This window comes from Eurypyga helias, unplaced genomic scaffold (genome assembly GCF_000690775.1).
Source record: "Eurypyga helias isolate BGI_N326 unplaced genomic scaffold, ASM69077v1 scaffold38401, whole genome shotgun sequence".
In the NCBI taxonomy this organism is placed as follows: domain Eukaryota; kingdom Metazoa; phylum Chordata; class Aves; order Eurypygiformes; family Eurypygidae; genus Eurypyga; species Eurypyga helias.
In genome coordinates, this window is record NW_010229549.1 from 1 (window position 1) to 565 (window position 565).

The window sequence follows — 565 nt, forward strand, 5'->3', positions numbered from 1 at the left end:
TGGGATGGGACTGGGATGGGGTGGGCAGCACTGGGATGGCACAAGGATCGCTGGCTGGGCCAGGACTCGATGGGCAAAGCTGGGATGGGTCTGGATTGTCAGTGATGGGCCAGGACTGGGAGCACTGGGGTGGAACTGGAAGTACTGTAGTGGGATGGACAGCACTGGGATGGGACTGGGGCTGGGTGGGCAGCACTGGGCTGGGACTGGGAGCACTGGGCTGGGACTGGGGGCACTGGGCCGGGCCAAGCCGTCCCCTCGATGCCCCCAGATCTGTTCGAGTACAAGTTCGTGGGCAGCCGGGTGGTGAACAGCACGTTCCTGCACAGCAAGGAGGGCTGCCAGCTGGACTTCAGCGACGACAACACCGCCTACATGGTCTACTTCGTCAGCTTCCTCGGCACCCTGGCCGTGCTCCCCGGGAACATCGTCTCCGCGCTCCTCATGGACAAGATCGGCCGCCTCCGCATGCTGGGTGCGCCGGGAGATGGGGAGCCTGGGAATGGTGGGACAGCGTGGAATGGTTTGGGCTGGGACGGACCCTCAAAGCCCATCCAGTGTCCCC

The 565-nt window shown here is 64.6% G+C and overlaps 1 protein-coding gene across 1 annotated transcript; it reads left to right on the forward strand.

Moving 5' to 3' along the window:
- Positions 1 to 261: 261 nt before the first annotated feature.
- LOC104516200 (synaptic vesicle glycoprotein 2A-like) lies at positions 262 to 475 on the forward strand (the record flags this gene model as incomplete). The annotated part of the gene is made up of 1 exon (XM_010160453.1): positions 262 to 475. A coding segment is annotated over exon 1 (214 nt), but the record flags the coding sequence as incomplete, so codon positions are not given.
- Positions 476 to 565: the final 90 nt, after the last annotated feature.